Source organism: Pristiophorus japonicus, chromosome 21, assembly GCF_044704955.1.
Source record: "Pristiophorus japonicus isolate sPriJap1 chromosome 21, sPriJap1.hap1, whole genome shotgun sequence".
Classification (NCBI taxonomy): Eukaryota; Metazoa; Chordata; class Chondrichthyes; family Pristiophoridae; genus Pristiophorus; species Pristiophorus japonicus.
Window position 1 is genome coordinate 34,964,624 of NC_091997.1, and position 18,438 is coordinate 34,983,061.

General features: G+C 46.9%; 1 protein-coding gene and 1 long non-coding RNA gene across 2 annotated transcripts in view; one reads left to right on the forward strand and one right to left on the reverse strand.

The window, feature by feature from the left end:
* LOC139233931 (uncharacterized) overlaps positions 1-18,438 on the reverse strand; it is a 58,019-nt gene that overhangs the window by 7,667 nt on the left and 31,914 nt on the right. The gene's annotated exons all lie outside the window — the stretch shown is intronic.
* LOC139233930 (cytosolic 5'-nucleotidase 3A-like) overlaps positions 15,039-18,438 on the forward strand; it is a 31,475-nt gene continuing 28,075 nt past the window's right edge. Inside the window, exon 1 of the mRNA XM_070864610.1 lies at positions 15,039-15,191. Coding sequence (XP_070720711.1) covers positions 15,189-15,191 — 3 coding nt within the window. The 5' untranslated portion in view covers positions 15,039-15,188. The remainder of the gene's footprint in view (positions 15,192-18,438) is intronic.

The following is an 18,438-nucleotide window of genomic DNA, read 5'->3' on the forward strand; positions in this document are numbered from 1 at the left end:
AGGTGTTAATGGCCTTGCATTCATCACCCTTGATGTGGACTCTGAAACATCTGCGGACGTGCAGCTGCAGGCATGTGGGGCCTGCTCTGTACGTTGCGATTTGAAAACAACATCACTTTGTTCACAGTACTTGTAGCAGCACTCGGGTGCTGAGAGATTTGCTTAGTGTTGTCACTGGTGGCAATGAACGCCTGGGCTATCGCTTTGTCTTTACTCAAGGTTAGGGTCTCTACAGTCAAAAGTTTGCGAAGTATCACTTCATGGCCAATGCCAAGTACGAAAAAGTCTCTGAGCATGTGCTCCAAATGTCCTTCAAATTCGCAATGTCCTGCAAGGCGTCTTAGCTCGGCGACATAACTCGCCACTTATTGACCTTCAGACCTTTTGTAGGTGTAGAACTGATATCTCGCCATCAGAACGCTTTCCTTTGGGTTCAAATGCTCTCGGACCAGTGTGCACAAATCGTCATACGATTTCTCCGTGGGTTTCGCTGGAGTGAGCAGATTCTTCATGAGGCCATCCGTTGGTACCCCACAGACGGTGAGGAGGATCGCTCTACGTTTGGCAGCGCTCTCTTCCCCATCTAGCTCTTTGGCCACGAAGTATTGGTCGAGTCATTCCACAAAAGTTTCCCAATCATCTCCCTCCGAAAATTTCTCCAGGATGCCCACTGTGCTCTGCATCATTTGGATCGGCATCTGTATCTCGTCGCCAGTTGTTATGTATGAATAAAAAGTCTGACTGGATACTGTGAGCTCAAAGTAAAGTGTGACTGTAGTCTTTTATTACAGGTCTCCAGAGCGACTCTCCAGCCTGTAAGGCCTCCTTAAGTAGATTGTGGGATCTCTTGGGACTCCAGGGGATGAGCCCTCTGGTGGTTAGACAAGGTATTTACATGTTTACATATATAACAACTTATGCATCCAGAAATCTGTCTAAGGCTGAGAGATCCTACAGCATGATTGAAGAAGAAGTGTTAACGTGTGTTTGCGGGGTAAAGGAAAATGCATCAATATCTGTTTGGGCTCAAATTTGAATTGGAAACTGACCATAAGCCACTGATATCCCTTTTTTCCGAAAGTAAGGGCAATAAATATGAATGCATCGGCCCATATCCAGAGGTGGGCGCTCACGTTGTCAGCATACAACTACGCCATCCGCCACAGGCCAGGCAGAGAAAACTGTGCCGATGCTCTCAGTAGGCTGCCATTGCCCACCATGGGGGTGGAAATGGCACAGCCCGCAGATTTAGTCATGATTATGGAAGCATTATGATCAGCCATGATCTTATTGAATGGTGGTGCAGGCTCGAAGGGCCGGATGGCCTACTCCTGCACCTATTTTCTGTGTTTCTATGTTTCTATTCGAGAGTGAGCAATCACCTGTCACAGCCCGACAAATTAGAACCTGGACGAGCCAGGACCGTTTACTGTCCCTAGTAAAAAATTGTGTGCTTCACGGGAGCTGGTCCAGTGTCCCAGTGGAAATGCAGGAAGAGATAAAGCCGTACCAGCGGCGCAAAGATGAAATGTCTATACAGGCAGACTGCCTTCTGTGGAGCAATCGGGTAGTGGTCCCCAAGAAGGGCAGAGACACTTTTATGAGTGACCTCCACAGTACTCACCCAGGCATTGTAATGATGAAAGCGATATCCAGATCCCGCGTGTGGTAACCCGGTGTCAATGCGGACTTAGAGTCCTGCATTCACAAATGTAACACATGCTCGCAGTTGAGCAATGCACCCTGGGAGGCGCCACTAAGTTTATGATCTTGGCTCTCCACATCGTGGTCCAGGGTCCACGTCGATTATGCAGGCCCGTTTTTGGGTAAAATGTTCCTTGTGGTTGTAGATGCATACTCCAAGTGGATTGAATGTGAGATAATGTCGGCAAGCACATCCGTTGTCACTACTGAAAGCCTGCGGGCCATGTTTGCCATGCACGGCCTGCCTGATATCCTTGTGAGTGACAACGGGCCATGTTTTACCAGTGCCGAATTCAAAGGGTTCATGACCCGTAATGGGATCAAACATGTTACATCTGCCCCGTTCAAACCAGCATCCAGTGGTCAGGCAGAGAGAGCAGTGCAAACCATCAAGTAGGGCTTGAAGAGGGTAACTGAAGGCTCACTGCAGTCCTGCTTAGCTACCGCATGAGACCCCACTCGCTCACTGGGATTCCACCTGCTGAACTGCTCATGAAAAGGGCACTTAAGACAAGGCTCTCGTTAGTTCACCCTGATCTACATGAACAGGTAGAGAGCAGGCGGATTCAACAAAGTACATATCATGATAGCGTAAATGTGTCGCGCGAAATTGAAATCAATAATCCTGTAATTGTGTTGAACCATGGACAAGGTCCCAAGTGGCCAAAGAGGGGAGCAGGGTGTTTCGGGTTGTTGTAGGAGGTAGACACCTTTAGAATATACCAGAATACTAGGCATTAGGCACCTGCTAGATATATCTAAACGCATATAAGTTTAAAGTGGCCACACATAAAATGGCTGCCCAGGCATGATGGGAAATCAGGTAGTCAAGCTGTGAACTGTTGAATGTCCAATGACCGAGCAATAACCCTGTGAGGCCCACTATAGAAATGCCTTGGATGCAGGATAAGAATAATGAGGAGCGAACCCATCTCCCATATTCAAGGCCATAAACCAATTAATTCCCCAGGAAGAAAGAGATAAGAGAACCCATCTCCTGTAAACAAGGTTATAAACCAATTATTTCTCCAAGAAGACAGAACTAGTTAGAGAACCTATCTCCTGTAGTAAAGTTATCAATCAGCCCAAGCTGACAAGAGACGAACACATGGTTCCTGAGACATAAGGGGAATTCTATTGGGTTAAAAGAACCTATATGTAATCTATAATCGTTGTGATTGGCTTGTGTCCAGCCGTGATGGGCTGTGTAACTGTAGTAAACTGTTTGTAACTGTTGTGAAACATATAAAAGTGAATGTAACCCTTTGTTCTGTGGAGAGAAACCTGGATACGGTCCTGAGTTTTCCTCCCCGCTAAGCGTAATAAAGACCGCGACGGCATTGGAACCGACTCTGAGTGTTGAGTGATTCTTCAAAGAAAACACTAACGCTAACAGTGGCGTAGTCGACGGGATTTCCCGGAGTCGCTGGACGCCCTTGGAAAAACCCGGGTGAGTATAAAAAAAAAACGATTTTTAAGTATAAAGGGTGCGGAAGGTGGAAGCTGGTTGATCGACACGAGGAGACGGTCTAATATCTCAAACACCTAGCCTGAGCCTGAATTAAGAGGACTTTTGTCCCACGTGACGGCCAGGAACCAAGTAGGCGTAGGGAACACACTTAGACCGTGGGATCGTGATACCGAGAGACATCTTCCGGACCCAGTAGTGTAATTTGAAATACCCCGGGGTAGAACCAAGCGGTGTACAGCGGCTAACGGAATCCAAACCTGTGAACAGGGTCGGACCAACGGGCCAAGCGGTGGTAGATAGTCGTTAAGGTTAACGTAAGCACTGCGGGAATTGCTTAAACGCGTTTTAAGAATTGTATAAGTTTGTGTAACAGCAGAACTTGTGACCTGACAGTAGCTAGGAGACGGTTTACTACAAGTTACGCTAGGTAGAAAGCGGACCTCTGAGAGTAGATTCCTAACGGTACTAGTCCTACCCAGAAATGGCCACGAAAACAAGTAAACTCGAGTGGGGACCAGAAGGGTCGCTTACCCGCCACCTGGCGGAAAAACAAAAGAAGCTAATCGAAAAAATGATTAAAGCAGGGTGGAATCCTCAGGAACTAGTTATGTGAGGAATTATTTAGATAAAACTACGAATTCCCTGAAAGGTCATGGATCCAAAAATAGAGCCGGCCAAAACAAGAAGAGAGACTATTGTAAATGTCTGATCGTTGAGTGAGAAGTGCCTGTGTGATTTTTGACTGCAGAATGAATTTTTTTATGTTTTCATGTTCCGAAAGCCTGGTTGGAAGAGGAATGCAAGTGTCTGTTTATTTTAGAAACAGAGTGAAAGTCTTTTTTTAACCCTTTGTAGTGTTGTCCTGTATGTGGGAAGTTTTAAGACATTTAAGTTAGAAACGCAGGTGTGGATTTATTCGGATGATAAGTTACGGAGCTAGGAAAGTAAACAAATGTATAAAGGATAGGTTTGTTGAGCAAAAGATTCATTTGACACGCTCACTTACTTGCCGAAAGAAAACATGCAATGATTGATTGGGTTGAAAGACATAAATTTAGTCTCGGAATGAGATAAAGAATGCTTTAAAAAAAAAAGAGCTGCTAGCAAAAAAAAAAAAGTTTTAAATAAAGATTGAAATTACAAAGTTTGAATTGGGATTTTGAGATATTCAGAGAAGGCACAGAAAATACTGAGGTGGATTCAAAAAAGAAAAAGATTAAATTAAATCTGATCAGGTCAAACTTCTGGGCAAGTAGCGAGCTATCTGCGAAGGTGTAAAAGGAACTTTTGGAAAATGTTAAAAACAGCAAGCTTTAGTAACGACTTTGAAACTGGAGCATTTTGAGATAACGAAAGGCAGCCCTCAAACTCTCAAAGCTGGACTCCATTCCAGTTATGAAAAAAAAAAGAAAAAGATAAAGACGCCACTTTGAAAGTAAACAAATGATTTTAAATTAACAACTTTATGGAGTTACGAACCCTCCGTGTAAAATACAAAACCTAATTTGAAGAAAGAAAAAAAGATGTAACGGACTAAAGGGAAAAAGACATAACTTACTAAATACTAGTTGATGTTTGCTGTGAAAAAGATACTGGTTTAATTAGAAGGAAAAAAAAATTGGAATAGGTAAAAAACACTCTACATGGATTCGAATTTTAAATTATGAAAAAGTTTCAATGCAGTTTGAAAAGATTTCCAAAATGGACAGTGTTTATCAAAAATGTCCCGAACAGTCTAAACAAGCAGGAGGGTTTTGAAGATAACGAGGAGAAAGAGAGAAATAAAAAAAAACAGAATTGAATTTCAGTAAACAAAATTGCTATTGTATGTGTGGTCTCGTTTTAAAACAATTTAAAAAAAAATTCTTTGGCAAGTACTTGAATTAGAAGTTAAGAAAACATTGGAGTTTACTCTAATGATTTATGCTGTTTTTAACGGATTCCTAATTTCGAAGCCAGTTTTGAAGGCACAAAGACTTTTTTTTCAGATGATTACGTGAAGTCACGTAATGACATCAGGTCTTCTTACAAACCTGGAAAGGAGTTAACCCTTTCCATTGACAGCCGTTTTATACTGAACATTATTCATTTGGATTTCTTAATTAAAAAAAAGACTCACCTAACAGAGGAAACAAAAATAAAAACAGAACTAGCTTATGTAATAATACTTGTCTGATACAATAAAGAAATAGATACTCAATAAAACAAATTCAAGAGTTAAAAGCTAAGATAAACAGGCTGGAAGAGATAACGGGACTAGACAGATAGTGCAGTGCGCAGCCATAGCACCATCACCTACGGTAATAGAGCCAATGTACCCCACGGTGGGTAGGTGTAGTCCACAAACCCAACCTAACGGTAAAGCAGACAGCGATGTTTGGAGGAATAGCTTTGGCCTTGGTCATAATAGGAGTTTGGGTAATATTTAAGTGGGTAAAGACATGGGCGCACGCCCTACAGATTCAGCTCGAAATGGTTCGATTATAACCTTGTGCTTCTGATTTTGCAGGGTGACAGGGACACTCGTAGAGCAAAAAACTTAACCCCTGGTGATGACCAGGCCATCTGTTTAAAATTACAGATAATACTTACCGGAATGGGAATACGAACGGCGCTACTCGTAATATGGATAGCCCTGCGACATGCACGTACCCTGGGCAACACCGACGGACAGCAGAGCACGCTGGAAATAAACAACTACATGAACTATGGAGTCTTGTTTAATTTAACGGACGGAATGTGCATCCCAGCAGCCAAGGACTGGAGCAAGGACAGGACTTATTTTAATGCATGGTTACAAGTGAATCCTAATAAGAATCTTAATAAGAATAAGAGTATGTGTACAGTGCTCCACGGGTATAAGGAGCAGATGCATTAAACGGAGGGATGTCAAAGGGCCTGATGAATGTACTTTCGGCATAATTTGCGCGCCTCCGGGACAATCCCAGCAATCAGTCATCCGCAAGAAGGGAATGGGGCTGTGTGGGTATTACGAGGAGGCGGGGGCGGCTGCAATATCATTGTATGTATGTTTCTCACCCCCTCCGACACCGCGCCCCATAAGAACCACTACACTGCCCGAGGAACTGCCTTGTCCCATAACTACGAAGGGACCAGAAAATGGGATTGTAATGTACAACGAGGGGGAACTGTTGTATGATAATGTTAAACATGAAATTGTGCCTGTTCTGATCAATATTTCAGGCATCCAGATGCCGGAATACTGTACCGAACAGTCAAGGAAAATGTACAATGTATTAAGTAAAGTTGTAATGCAGCAGGCTGCCGATGCAATGGGTGCCAGTAGGTTCCGGGGACAGGGGTTAGCCCCCAGGATGAAGAGGGAAATAGTTAATTAATGATGTTGCTACCGTTTTCAATACAGGGACCTCCGTAGTGAACTCGATAGACATACAAGGATTAAATGAGAGGGTGGAACAGCTTAGAGGGGTGATGCAGGGGTTATTGGAGAGGGTGGAGCAAAACCAGGAAGACCAAGCCAACCTAGGAAAGGAGGGTGCCAAAATCCAGTTGGATGGCATCTCAGTCCTGGAAGCTCACGCCAGAACCATCAATCACCTCATTGATAGAGAACAGGAAGATACAGGGAAAGCAAAGACAGGGGCAACTCTGTCACGCTTATGGTCTGTGGATGGTGGGACAGATCCGCCACAATCTCGACCAGATCCAACGCGGGGAAGTACCCGATTGGATAGACAGTTCACATTTAGCTCAGTTGGCTAACCAAAGGGGGACACTGGATAATTGTACTCTGAAGGGACTGACCCGAGTATACCCAGCAATTCCAGATTGCCAGATGGGTAGGACTACCGGGATAGGGATAGTCCTGATGATACCTATAGCCACGCCAGACTCAGAGCCGTTCTCCCTATACCAACTAGAGAATATCGGAGTAATACGGGAAAATGTCTCCATACGCTACTACCTGACCACCACCTCTGCCGTTCGTCGAAACAACATACTTACCGGGATTTCCCTAGCAGATTGCAAGCAAAAGGGGGAAATCACAGTATGCCCTCACCCGGTGGGCCGAGGGGAGCTAGACGAGTGCGGGTTTAACCGAACCGATGGGTGTGTACTAGAAATAGTGCCCGCACACATGCACTTCGCGAGGGCAGGTTACGGAGGGTAGGGAAGATACTGCGTCTCTACTACTGAGCGTTCATTCCAGTATAATGACCTGCAGTGCCCTATACCACAGCCAAACTTTTGCTTTACACCACTACGACCTGTCGCGATCGGGCAAGCGCATATCACCCAGGTTAGGCGCCGGAAGTCCGAAGTTATTGAGGTAACCGATCAGCTCCATGATCATTTACAGGATTATGACGAACCAGATCAGGTCCCTATCCCACATCTAACCGAAGTATTACGAGAGTTGAGGCTCAGAGTGGGTCAATCCGTAAAGCTCTACCACCAACTACAAACTAAAATCAAAGTACTGGAAGAAGATACCGAGGTAGACTTACAAAGTCAGAGTTGGTGGAGAAAGGTCTGGGACTGGGGAATAAATGTGAACATCCACCAATGGATTCGAATAATTTCACATATACTGGTCGGGATACAATTGATCTTAGCAATAACATGGGGCGTAATGGCCTGCCAGGCATGCAGACACCACGCACAACGAAGACGGACAAATCACCGTTCCCCGGATACTAAACAAGCCTGTTTGATAAGGGGGCAGGAGGATTTAGCCTTTGTTAATTTGATTAAAGCAACCGGGACTCCTGAAACCGCGTGACTGGCCAGCACGTTGAGGCAGGGAGTACCGGGCCGTGCACAAAATCTAATAAAGGTCGAATGGTCGGTTAAAAGGGGACTAGGACTAGTCCCTTTACCGAAAGGGGGAGTTGTTGTAGGAGGTAGACACCTTTAGAATATACCAGAATACTAGGCATTAGGCACCTGCTAGATATATCTAAACGCATATAAGTTTAAAGTGGCCACACATAAAATGGCTGCCCAGGCATGATGGGAAATCAGGTAGTCAAGCTGTGAACTGTTGAATGTTCAATGACCGAGCAATAACCCTGTGAGGCCCACTATAGGAATGCCTTGGATGCAGGATAAGAATAATGAGGAGAGAACCCATCTCCCGTATTCAAGGCCATAAACCAATTAATTCCCCAGGAAGAAAGAGATAAGAGAACCCATCTCCTGTAAACAAGGTTATAAACCAATTATTTCTCCAAGAAGACAGAACTAGTTAGAGAACCTATCTCCTGTAGTAAAGTTATCAATCAGCCCAAGCTGACAAGAGACGAACACATGGTTCCTGAGACATAAGGGGAATTCTATTGGGTTAAAAGAACCTATATGTAATCTATAATCGTTGTGATTGGCTTGTGTCCAGCCGTGATGGGCTGTGTAACTGTAGTAAACTGTTTGTAACTGTTGTGAAACATATAAAAGTGAATGTAACCCTTTGTTCTGTGGAGAGAAACCTGGATACGGTCCTGAGTTTTCCTCCCCGCTAAGCGTAATAAAGACCGCGACGGCTTTGGAACCGACTCTGAGTGTTGAGTGATTCTTCAAAGAAAACACTAATGCTAACAGGGTCAAACTTTCAAATGGACTCATTCACCGGAAACACTTGGACCAAATCAAACTCAGATTCACAGACCATCTGAGCAACCCACTTTGGACCCTACCTTCTTTGACCCCCCCCCAACCTACACACCAGTAGCAACTGACACCGCGGTTGGCCACGAAGCAGAACCCATCACCCGCAGCAGCCCAGCAGGACTCACCACACCAGGCAGCCCAGCAAGGCCAGCTGCACAGCAGCCCAGCGAGGGCCCAACAAACGATTCACCAAACCAGCATTTTCACCGAGACGATCAACCAGGGAAAGAAAGGCCCCAGATCGACTCAACTTGTAAATAGTTACACTGTTGACTTTGGTGGGGGGGAGGGGGGAGGAGTGTTGTTATATAGGTAAACCTGTATATATCTTGTGTAACCACCAGAGGACTCATCCCCTGGAGTCCTAAGGGATCCCACAATCCCTTGGGAGCACAGGTACTTAAGGAGGCCTCACAGGCTGGAGAGGCACTCTGGAGCCCTGCAATAAAAGACTACGGGCACACTTTACCTTGAGCTCACAGTATCCAGTCAGACTCTTCATTCGTACGTAACAGCTTTGGTGCTGGGGATGTTGGCCTGAGCAAGAAAACTGACGTTGGTGTGCCTATCCTGCCAATGGATTTGCAGGATCTTGCGGATGCAGTGATGGTGGTTCTTCCACAGTGCTTTGAATTGCCTGCTGTACATAATCCATGTACGGCGGAAGTTCGGGGAGTTCGTTGGTGAGGTGGGAGATCGATGAGGCAGGCCTATAAAAGGCCTAACATGGCGGCAGATAGGGGAGTGCGTTGGAGAGGCGGGAGATCGCTGAGGCAGGCCTATAAAAGGCCCAACGCGGCGGCAGATAGGGGAGTGCATTGGAGAGGCGTGGCTTGTGCAGCTGCAGCAGGGAGAGAAGGCAAAAAAGAAGTAGAAAGAAATCGAAAGGTGACGTCACAGCCAAGGGGTAAGTGATTGGCTGGTGATTGGTAAGTAGCTTTTCTTTTTCTTTTCTATTTCAGTAAGTAACATTGAGCATTGTTGTTGCCAAATTAAGTTAATCTAGGGGTTAAGTCATGGCAGGATAGCTCGGAAACGTGTTATGCTCCTCCTGTACCATGTGGGAAATCAGGGACGCCTCCGGTGTCCCTGACGACTACATGTGCGGGAAGTGTATCCGCCTCCAGCTCCTGACGGACTGCGTTGCGGAACTGGAGCTGCGGGTGGATTCACTCTGGAGCATGCACGATGCTGAGAATGATGTGATTAGCGCATTTAGTGAGTTGGTCTTACCGCAGGTAAAGGGTCCACAGCCAGATAGGGAATGGAAGACCAACAAGAAGAGCAGTGCAAGGAAGGTAGTGCCGGGGTCCCCTGCGGTCATCCCCCTGCAAAACAGATACACTGCTTTGGGTACTGTTGAGGGGGATGACTCATCAGGGGAGGGCAGCAGCAGCCAAGTTCATGGCACCATGGCTGGCTCTGCTGCACAGGAGGGCAGGAAAAAGAGTGGGAGAACAATAGTGATAGGGGATTTGATTGTAAGGGAAATAGATAGGCGTTTCTTCGGCTGCAACCGAGACTCCAGGATGGTATGTTGCCTCCCTTGGGCAAGGGTTAAGGATGTCTCGGAGCGGGTGCAGGACATTCTGAAAAGGGAGGGTGAACAGCCAGTTGTCGTGGTGCATATAGGTACCAACGATATAGGTAAAAAATGGGATGAGGTCCTACGAGACAAATTTAGGGAGCTAGGAGTTAAATTTAAAAAGCAGGACCTCAAAAGTAGTAATCTCAGGATTGCTACCAGTGCCACATGCTAGTCAGAGTAGGAATCGCAGGATAGCTCAGATGAATACATGGCTTGAGCAGTGGTGCAGAAGGGAGGGATTCAAATTCCTGGGACATTGGAACTGGTTCTGGGGGAGGTGGGAACAGTACAAACCGGACGGTCTGCACCTGGGCAGGGCCGGAACCAATGTCCTAGGGGGAGTGTTTGCCAGTGCTGTTTGGGAGGAGTTAAACTAATATGGCAGCGGGATGGGAACCTATGCAGGGAGACAGAGGGGAATAAAATGGAGACAGAAGCAAAAGATAGAAAGGAGAATAGTAAAAGTGGAGGGTAGAGAAACCCAAGGCAAAAAACAAAAAGGGCCACTTTACAGCAGAATTCTAAAGGGTCAACGGAAGCCTGAAGGCTCTGTGCTTCAATGCGAGGAGTATTTGGAATAAGGGGGTCGAATTAACTGCGCAGATAGCAGTTAACGGTTTTATGATGTGATTGGCATCACGGAGACATGGCTCTAGGGTGACCAAGGCTGGGAACTCAACATCCAGGGGTATTCAGCATTTAGGAAGGATAGACAGAAAGGAAAAGGAGGCGGGGAGGCGTTGCTGGTTAAAGAGGAAATTAATGCAATTGTAAGGAAGGACATTAGCTTGGGTGATGTGGAATCGGTATGGGTGGAGCTACGGAATACCAAAGGGCAGAAAACGCTAGTGGGAGTTGTGTACAGGCCACCAAATAGTAGTATTGAGGTTGGGAACAGCATCAAACAAGAAATAAGGGATGTGTGCAATAAAGGTACAGCAGTAATCATGGGCGACTTTAATCTACATATTGATTGGGGTAACCTAACTGGTAGCAATGCGGTGAAGGAGGATTTCCTGGAGTGTATTAGGGATGGTTGTCCAGACCAATATGTTGAGGAACCAACCAGAGAGCTGGCCATCCTAGACTAGGTAATGTGTAATGAGAAGGGACTAATTAGCAATCTTGTTGTGTGAGGCCCCTTGGGGAAGAGTGATCATATTATGATATTAAGATGCAGAGTGACAAAGTTAATTCAGAAACTAGGATCCCGAACTTAAGGAAAGGTAACTTTGATGGTATGAGGCGCGAATTGGCTAGATTAGACTGGCAAATGATACTTAAAGGGTTGACGGTGGATAGGCAATGGCAAATCTTTAAAGATCATATGGGCGAACTTCAACAATTGTACATCCCTGTCTGGAGTAAAAATAAAACAGGGAAGGTGGCTCAACCGTGGCTAACAAGGGAAATTAAGGATAGTGTTAAAACCAAGGAAGAGGCATACAAATTAGCCAGAAAAAGTAGCAAGCTGGAGGACTGGGAGAAATTTAAAATACAGCAGAGGAGGACAAAGGGATTAATTAAGAAGGGGAAAATAGAGTACGAGAGGAAGCTTGCCGGAAACATAAAAAATGACTGCAAAAGCTTCCATAGCTATGTGAAGAGAAAAAGATTAGTGAAGACAAACATAGGTCCCTTGCAGTTGGATTCGGGTGAATTTATAATGGAGAACAAAGAAATGGCAGAGCAATTGAACAAGTACTTTGGTTCTGTCTTCACAAAGGAAGACACAAATAATCTATCGGATGTACTAGGGGTCCGAAGGTCTAGTGAAAAGGAGGAATTGAAGGATATCCTTATTAGGCGGGAAATTGTGTTAGGGAAATTGATAGGATTGAAGGCCGATAAATCCCCAGGGTCTGATAGTCTACATCCCAGAGTACTTAAGGAAGTGGCCCTAGAAATAGTGGATGCATTGGTGATAATTTTCCAACAGTCTATCGACTCTGGATCAGTTCCTATGGACTGGAGGGTTGCTAATGTAACACCACTTTTTAAAAAAGTAGGGAGAGAGAAAACGGGTAATTATAGACCAGTTAGCCTGATATCAGTAGTGGGGAAAATGTTTGAATCAATCATTAAGGATGAAATAGCAGCACATTTGGAAAGCAGTGATAGGATTGGTCCAAGTCAGCATGGATTTATGAAGGGGAAATTATGCTTGACAAATCTTCTGGAGTTTTTTGAGGATGTAACTAGTAGAGTGGACAGGGGAGAACCAGTGGATGTGGTGTATTTGGACTTTCAAAAGGCTTTTAACAAAGTCCCACACAAGAGATTGGTGTGCAAAATCAAAGCACATGGTATTGGGGGTAATGTACTGACGTGGATAGAGAACTGGTTGGCAGACAGGAAGCAGAGAGTCGGGATTAACGGGTTGTTTTCAGAATGGCAGGCAGTGACTAGTGGAGTGCCGCAGGGCTCGGTGCTGGGACCCCAGCTCTTTACAATATATATTAATGATTTGGATGATGGAATTGAGTGTGATATCTCCAAGTTTGCAGATGACACTAAACTGGGTGGCGGTGTGAGCTGTGAGGAGGATGCAGGGGCTGCAGGATGATTTGGACAGGTTAGGTGAGAGGGCAAATACATGGCAGATGCAGTATAATGTGGATAAAAGTGAGGTTATCCACTTAGGGGGCAAAAACACGAAGGCAGAATATTATCTGAATGGCGGCAGATTAGGAAAAGGGGAGATGCAGCGAGACCTGGGTGTCATGATTCATCAGTCATTGAAGATTGGAATGCAGGTACAGCAGGCGGTGAAGAAGGCAAATGGTATGTTGGCCTTCATAGCAAGGGGATTGAGTATAGGAGCAGGGAAGTCTTACTGCAGTTGTACAGGGCCTTGATGAGGCCCCACCTGGAATATTGTGTTCAGTTTTGGTCTCCTAATCTGAGGAAGGATGTTCTTGCTATTGAGGGAGTGCAGCAAAGGTTCACCAGACTGATTCCTGGGATGGCAGGACTGACATATGAGGAGAGACTGGATCGACTGGGCCTGTATTCACTGGAGTTTGGAAAGATGAGAGGGGATCTCATAGAAACATATAAAATTCTGACGGGACTGGACAGGTTAGATGCAGGGATGTTCCCGATGTTAGGGAAATCCAGAACCAGGGGACATAGTTTTAGGATACGGGGTAAGCCATTTAGGACTGAGATGAGGAGGAACTTCTTCACTCAAGAGAGTTGTTAACCTGTGGAATTCCCTACCGCAGAGAGTTGTTGATGCCAGTTCATTGGATATATTCAAGAGGGAATTAGATTATGGCCCTTGCGGCTAAAGGGATCAAGGGGTATGGAGAGAAAGCAGGAACGGGGTATTGAAGGAATGATCAGCCATGATCTTATTGAATGGTGGTGCAGGCTCGAAGGGCCGGATGGCCTACTCCTGCACCTATTTTCTATGTTTCTATGTCTCGGAATCATATAAAAGGGCGCCTATCACTACTGCTCTGTAGACCAGGAGCTTGGTGCCAGGTTTGAGATCCTGGTCTTCCAACACTCTCTTCTTCAGGCAACCGAAGACTGCACTGGCGCACTGAAGGCAGTGTTGGACTTCATCGGTGTCCTCGGCCAATATTTATCTCTCAACCAACATCACTAAAAAACAGATTATCTGCACGGATTGGCCACCATGTTTCCTACATTACAACAGTGACCAACAGTACTTTGGCTGTAAAGCACCTTGAAAAGAAAAGACATGCATTTATATAGCGCCTTTCACGACCACCAGATGTCCCAAAGTGCTTTACAGCCAATGTTGCTCTTTTTGAAGTGTAGTCACTGTTGTAATGTAGGAGGCGTGTCAGCTAATTTGTGCACAGCAAGCTCCCACAAACAGCAATATGATAATGACCAGATAATGTTTTTTTTTTGGTGCTATTGATTGAGGGATAAATATTGGCTAGGACATCAAGCCTCAGTTTAACGTCTCATTTGAAAGACAGCACCTCCGACAGTGCAGCACTCCCTCAGCACTGCCCTGGAGTGTCAGCCTCAAGTCTGTGGAGTGGGACATGAACCCACAACCTTCTGACTCAGAGGCGAGGGCGCTTCCAACTGAGCCACGGCTGATCTCTGAGGTTGTGAAAGGCGCTATATAAATGCAAGTCTTTCTTTTCTGGGAACTCTGTACCAGCCTTGGGCAGCTTCGTAGCTAGAGAGGGTGAGGGGTCAGGGTGTAGGTCACAAGGAAATGTGTGGAACGGGCATGGCACTGGAGGGCAAGATTCTGGGAGAACGGCAGGAGGTGGGGCTAGGGGTGAAGGGGATCAGGGGTGCAGAGCAGGGTTCAGGGTGGGGTTAAGGGTAGGGTTAGGGGAGTAAGGAGGGGTTTAGGGGTGCAGAGCGGGGTACAGGTGCCCTGGGTTTGATAAGGGGTTCGGGGTGGGGGGTGCAGAGTGTGGTTTCGGGCAGGGAGGGGTTAGAGGTGTGGGGCAGGGGGTGAGGATCGGGGTTAGGGGTGCAGAGCAGTGTTTAGGGTGCAGGGGGAGGGTTTAGGGGTGTAGAGCAGGTTGTGGTGCCCTGAGCCATGTGCGGACTGTGTGAGTTTGCGGAGTGAGTGTGTTAGCGGACCGCTTCCGCTGTTTCCGAACCTCCCGCTGGGCGCCGCTTTGTTTGGAGTCGCTTATGCCCCAACCCCGGAAATAGGCGGACCCTGAGCCTGGTACAGCGAGAGTGGATCGCAGAGTATCCCGGGGAGGCCCGAGCCCGGCCCAGTGCTTGGCTGTTGCTGCAGAGATTCGGCTCCGAGTAGGAAACAAGATGGTGAGAGGCGCACACTGCCCGGGGTTTCTGCACCAAATCAGTGAGCGCACCCCGAAATAACCGGCGGGCCCGTGTGTCCCGGGTCCCGGGAGAGAGGAGGGGGATGGGGGCAGCCTGCAGCTCTCTGCCCTCGGCCCAGGTTTGCTGGTGTCCCGGGGAGGGAGAGGGTGGCAGGGTCGGTGATCCCAGGCGCTCTCCGTGTCTGGGCATTGATGGAGGATACCATCTGGGCTGGCCGCGATGCCTTTCACGGTCAAATAGCCCATTTGTCAAGTGTCAGCCGTGGCCCTCTCCCCTCTGGGTTGTGGGTTCAAGCCCCACTCCAGAGACTTGAGCACAAAAATCTAGACTGTCGGAGGGGTAGGAGTAAGAGTGTGTTGCACTGTCGGAGGGTGAGTACTGAGGGTGCGCCGCACTGTCGGAGGGGCAGTACGGAGGGAGTGTTGCACTGTCGGAGGGGCAGGATTGAGGGAGTGTTGCACTGTCGGAGGGGCAGTATTGAGGGAGTGTTGCACTGTCAGAGGGGCAGTACTGAGGGAGCGCCGCACTGTTGGAGGGGCAGTGCTGATGGAGCGCCACGCTGTCGGAGGTGCCGTCTTTCAAATGAGACGTTAAACCGAGGTCCCGCCTGCTCTCGAGTGGAGCTGCTGTGTGTCGGGTGCATTACACCGCGACTGATAATCACCGTGTGCAATTTTAGCGATACAGGTGTTTGTATCAAATTCCTTTGCTGCCCATTTTACCGAAGGATATTCTTTAATATTGAACAGGGTGACTCTAGCCCTTCTCTTTAGTTCCATTGCAGTGACCTTCACACACCCAGTATTGTTCGGTGAGAGCTGTGCAATGGTGCTAGATGTGTCAGTCCAATGGGCAAAGTTCACTGATGTATATCTGTAATGATTGTTACTGCCTTTTGGTACCGTGTGCTCTATAAACTTGTGATCATCTCATATATTGTTAACCCATGGCCTAAGTGTCAAAGTGAGCTGAGCTAAAAACATAAGAAATAGGAGCAGGAGTCGGCCATTCGGCCCCTCAAGCCTGCACCACCATTCAATAAGATCATGGCTGATCTTCTACCTCAACTCCACTTTCCTGCTGTATCCCCATAATCCCTTGATACCATTAATATTCAAAAATCTATCGATCTCAGCCTTGAATATACTCAACGACTGAACCTTCACTGCCCTCTGGGGTAGACAATTCCAAAGATTCACCACCCTCTGAATGAAGAAGTTTCTCCTCATCTCAGTCCTAAATGGCCGACCCCTCATTCTGAGATTGTGACCCTTGGTTTTAGACTCCCCAGCCAGGGGAGTGTGTTACAGCTCGTGTATATATATTTTAGAAACATAGAAATTTACAGCGCAGAAGGAGGCCATTTCGGCCCATCGTGTCCACGCCAGCCGACAAAGAGGCACAAGGCCCTCGGTCAGCAGACCTGAAGGTATAAACCTATGAACAATGACGGAAAGGTAAAGAGCACCCAGCCCAACCAGTCCGCCTCACACAACTGCAACACCCCTTATACTGAAACATTCTACACTCCATCCCAACCGGAGCCATGTGATCTCCTGGGAGAGGCAAAAACCAGATTAAAACCCCAGGCCAATTTAGGGAGAAAAAATCTGGGAAAATTCCTCTCCGACCCATCCAGGCGATCACCCTGGCCGTATTCGATTCCCTGCAGTACTTACCATTATATCTGCACCGGCCAACAAAAGGTCATTCAATCTAATCCCAATTACCAGCTCTAGGTCCGTAACCCTGCAGGTTACTGCACTTTAAGTGCCCATCCAACCATCTCTTAAAAGTGGTGAGGGTTTCTGCATTCACCACTCTTCCAGGCAACGAGTTCTAGATCCCCACAACCCTCTGAGTAGAGAAGTCCCCCGTCAAATCCCCTCTAAACCTTTCACCAACTACCTTAAAACTATGCCCCCTCGTAATAGACCCCTCCACCAATGTTAATAGGCCTTTACTATCAACTATGTCCAGGGCCCTCAATATTTTGTACATCTCAATGAGGTCTCCTCTCAACCTCCTCTGTTCCAATCTGTCTTCATAACTAAGATTCTCCATTCCAGGCAGCATCCTAGTAAATCTCCTCTGCACCCTCTCTAATGCAATCACGTCCTTCCTGTAATACAGCGACCAGAACTGCACGCAGCACTCCAGCTGTGGCCGAACCAAAGTATTATACAATTTAAGTATAACCTCCCTGCTCTTATATTCTATGCCTCGGCCAATAAAGACAAGCATTCCGTATGCCTTTCTAACCACCTTATCCACCTGGCCTGCTACTTTCAGGGATTTGTGGACAAGCACTATTAAGTGGCTTACCGCTTTCCTTATTAGCCCTCCCAAAGTGCATCACCTCACATTTCTCTGAATTAAATTCCATTTGCCACTGCTCTGCCCACCTGACCAGTCGATTGATATCCTCCTGCAGCCGATGACTTTCCTCTTCATTATCAACCACACAGTCATATTCATTTTGTCGTAATACTGATAATTGCGGATAACACTTGTGGGTGGGTGTATACGTGTGTGTGTTTGCAAGTATATGTGTGTGTGTTTGCATGTATGTGTGTGTGCATGTATATATGTATATATGTGTGTATGCATGGTGTATGCGTGTGTGGGGCAACTGAAGCCAGTGGGGGTTTGGGGGATAAGGGACTGCCAAGCAGTGGATGAATTGAAATGTCGGACGCAGGGAGAGGGACAGGAGTCGAAATCTTGCTCCGTTAAAGGGCTGGTTGAGGGCCAGAGCCTGTGTATTGGGGGTGTGCTGTATGCCGAATCTCTCAGTGGGCGGAGGGAGGACGGGCCACAAGCTTTCTCTGCAGTGGTGCGGTGTCGTGAGCTAGAATCACAGTGGGGGAGTCTGTGGGTCGATCTCGTGCTCAATGGGGAAATGTTGAGCTTCTGAAGCTTGGGGGGTGGCGAATTTGAGAGGCAATAATTTGGGCGAGGGGGGGGTTTTGAGCACCAAATCTTTGCTCATGGGGAGTTTTACCTGGGGGGGTGCTGGTGGCTAGAATTTGTTGGATCGAGGGCCATTGTGTAACGCTGGTCCGATTCTATTAAAATCACTTGGTCACGTCACGTAACGTTATGCTTCTAGCTCCACCTACAGTTCAAATACCCGCAGAATCTAGAGAGCACTCACCGTGTTGAATATATAATTAGTAACGTACTGGGTATCCCTGGGTTTATCGCCCTCCCCACCCCTCTGTAC